This window comes from Eimeria mitis, genomic scaffold (assembly GCF_000499745.2).
Source record: "Eimeria mitis Houghton genomic scaffold, Emh_scaff2893, whole genome shotgun sequence".
NCBI classification, from domain to species: Eukaryota; Apicomplexa; class Conoidasida; order Eucoccidiorida; family Eimeriidae; genus Eimeria; species Eimeria mitis.
The window spans coordinates 1,963-2,392 of record NW_013571232.1 but is presented as its reverse complement, the minus strand read 5'-3'; the positions used below and the strand labels follow the sequence as shown (position 1 = coordinate 2,392).

At 57.9% G+C, this 430-nt stretch overlaps 1 protein-coding gene across 1 annotated transcript in view; it reads right to left on the bottom strand.

Annotated features, from left to right (window-relative positions):
- The window catches only part of EMH_0060010 (uncharacterized protein), a gene marked incomplete at both ends in the record, with an annotated part of 2,658 nt that overhangs the window by 977 nt on the left and 1,251 nt on the right, over positions 1-430 (bottom strand). Inside the window, one exon of the mRNA XM_013497739.1 lies at positions 3-279. Within this exon, the coding sequence (XP_013353193.1) occupies positions 3-279 (277 nt within the window). The remainder of the gene's footprint in view (positions 1-2; positions 280-430) is intronic.

Below are 430 nucleotides of genomic sequence, written 5' to 3'. Positions count from 1 at the left end.
CTCTTTGTCTGTCTCCTTTTTCCATTTGTTCTTTCTCTCCCTCTGTCTCTGCCTCTTCTGCTGCTGCTGCTGCTGCAGCAGCAGCAGCAGCAGAAGCAGCAAGAGAGAGCAGCTCCTGACCCCGTTGCTGCTGCTCAGCTCCACCCGCAAAGAGGGCCTCAGCAGCAGCAACAAGAAGCTGCTGCTGCTGCTGCTGCTGCTGCAGCGACAGAGAGATAGAAGAGGGGTGAGAAGACAGCAGCAGCTTCAGGTGTACATACACCCTATCGAGCAGCTCAGCTGCAGCAGCAGAAACAGCAGCACCAGCAACAGGCAAATCCCCCCACAAAGACACAGCCTTCTGACTCTGCTCCACCGCTGCTGCTGCTGCTTCTGCTGCTGCTCCTGCTGCTGCTCCTGCTGCTCCTGCTGCTGCTGCTTCAAGCCCCTG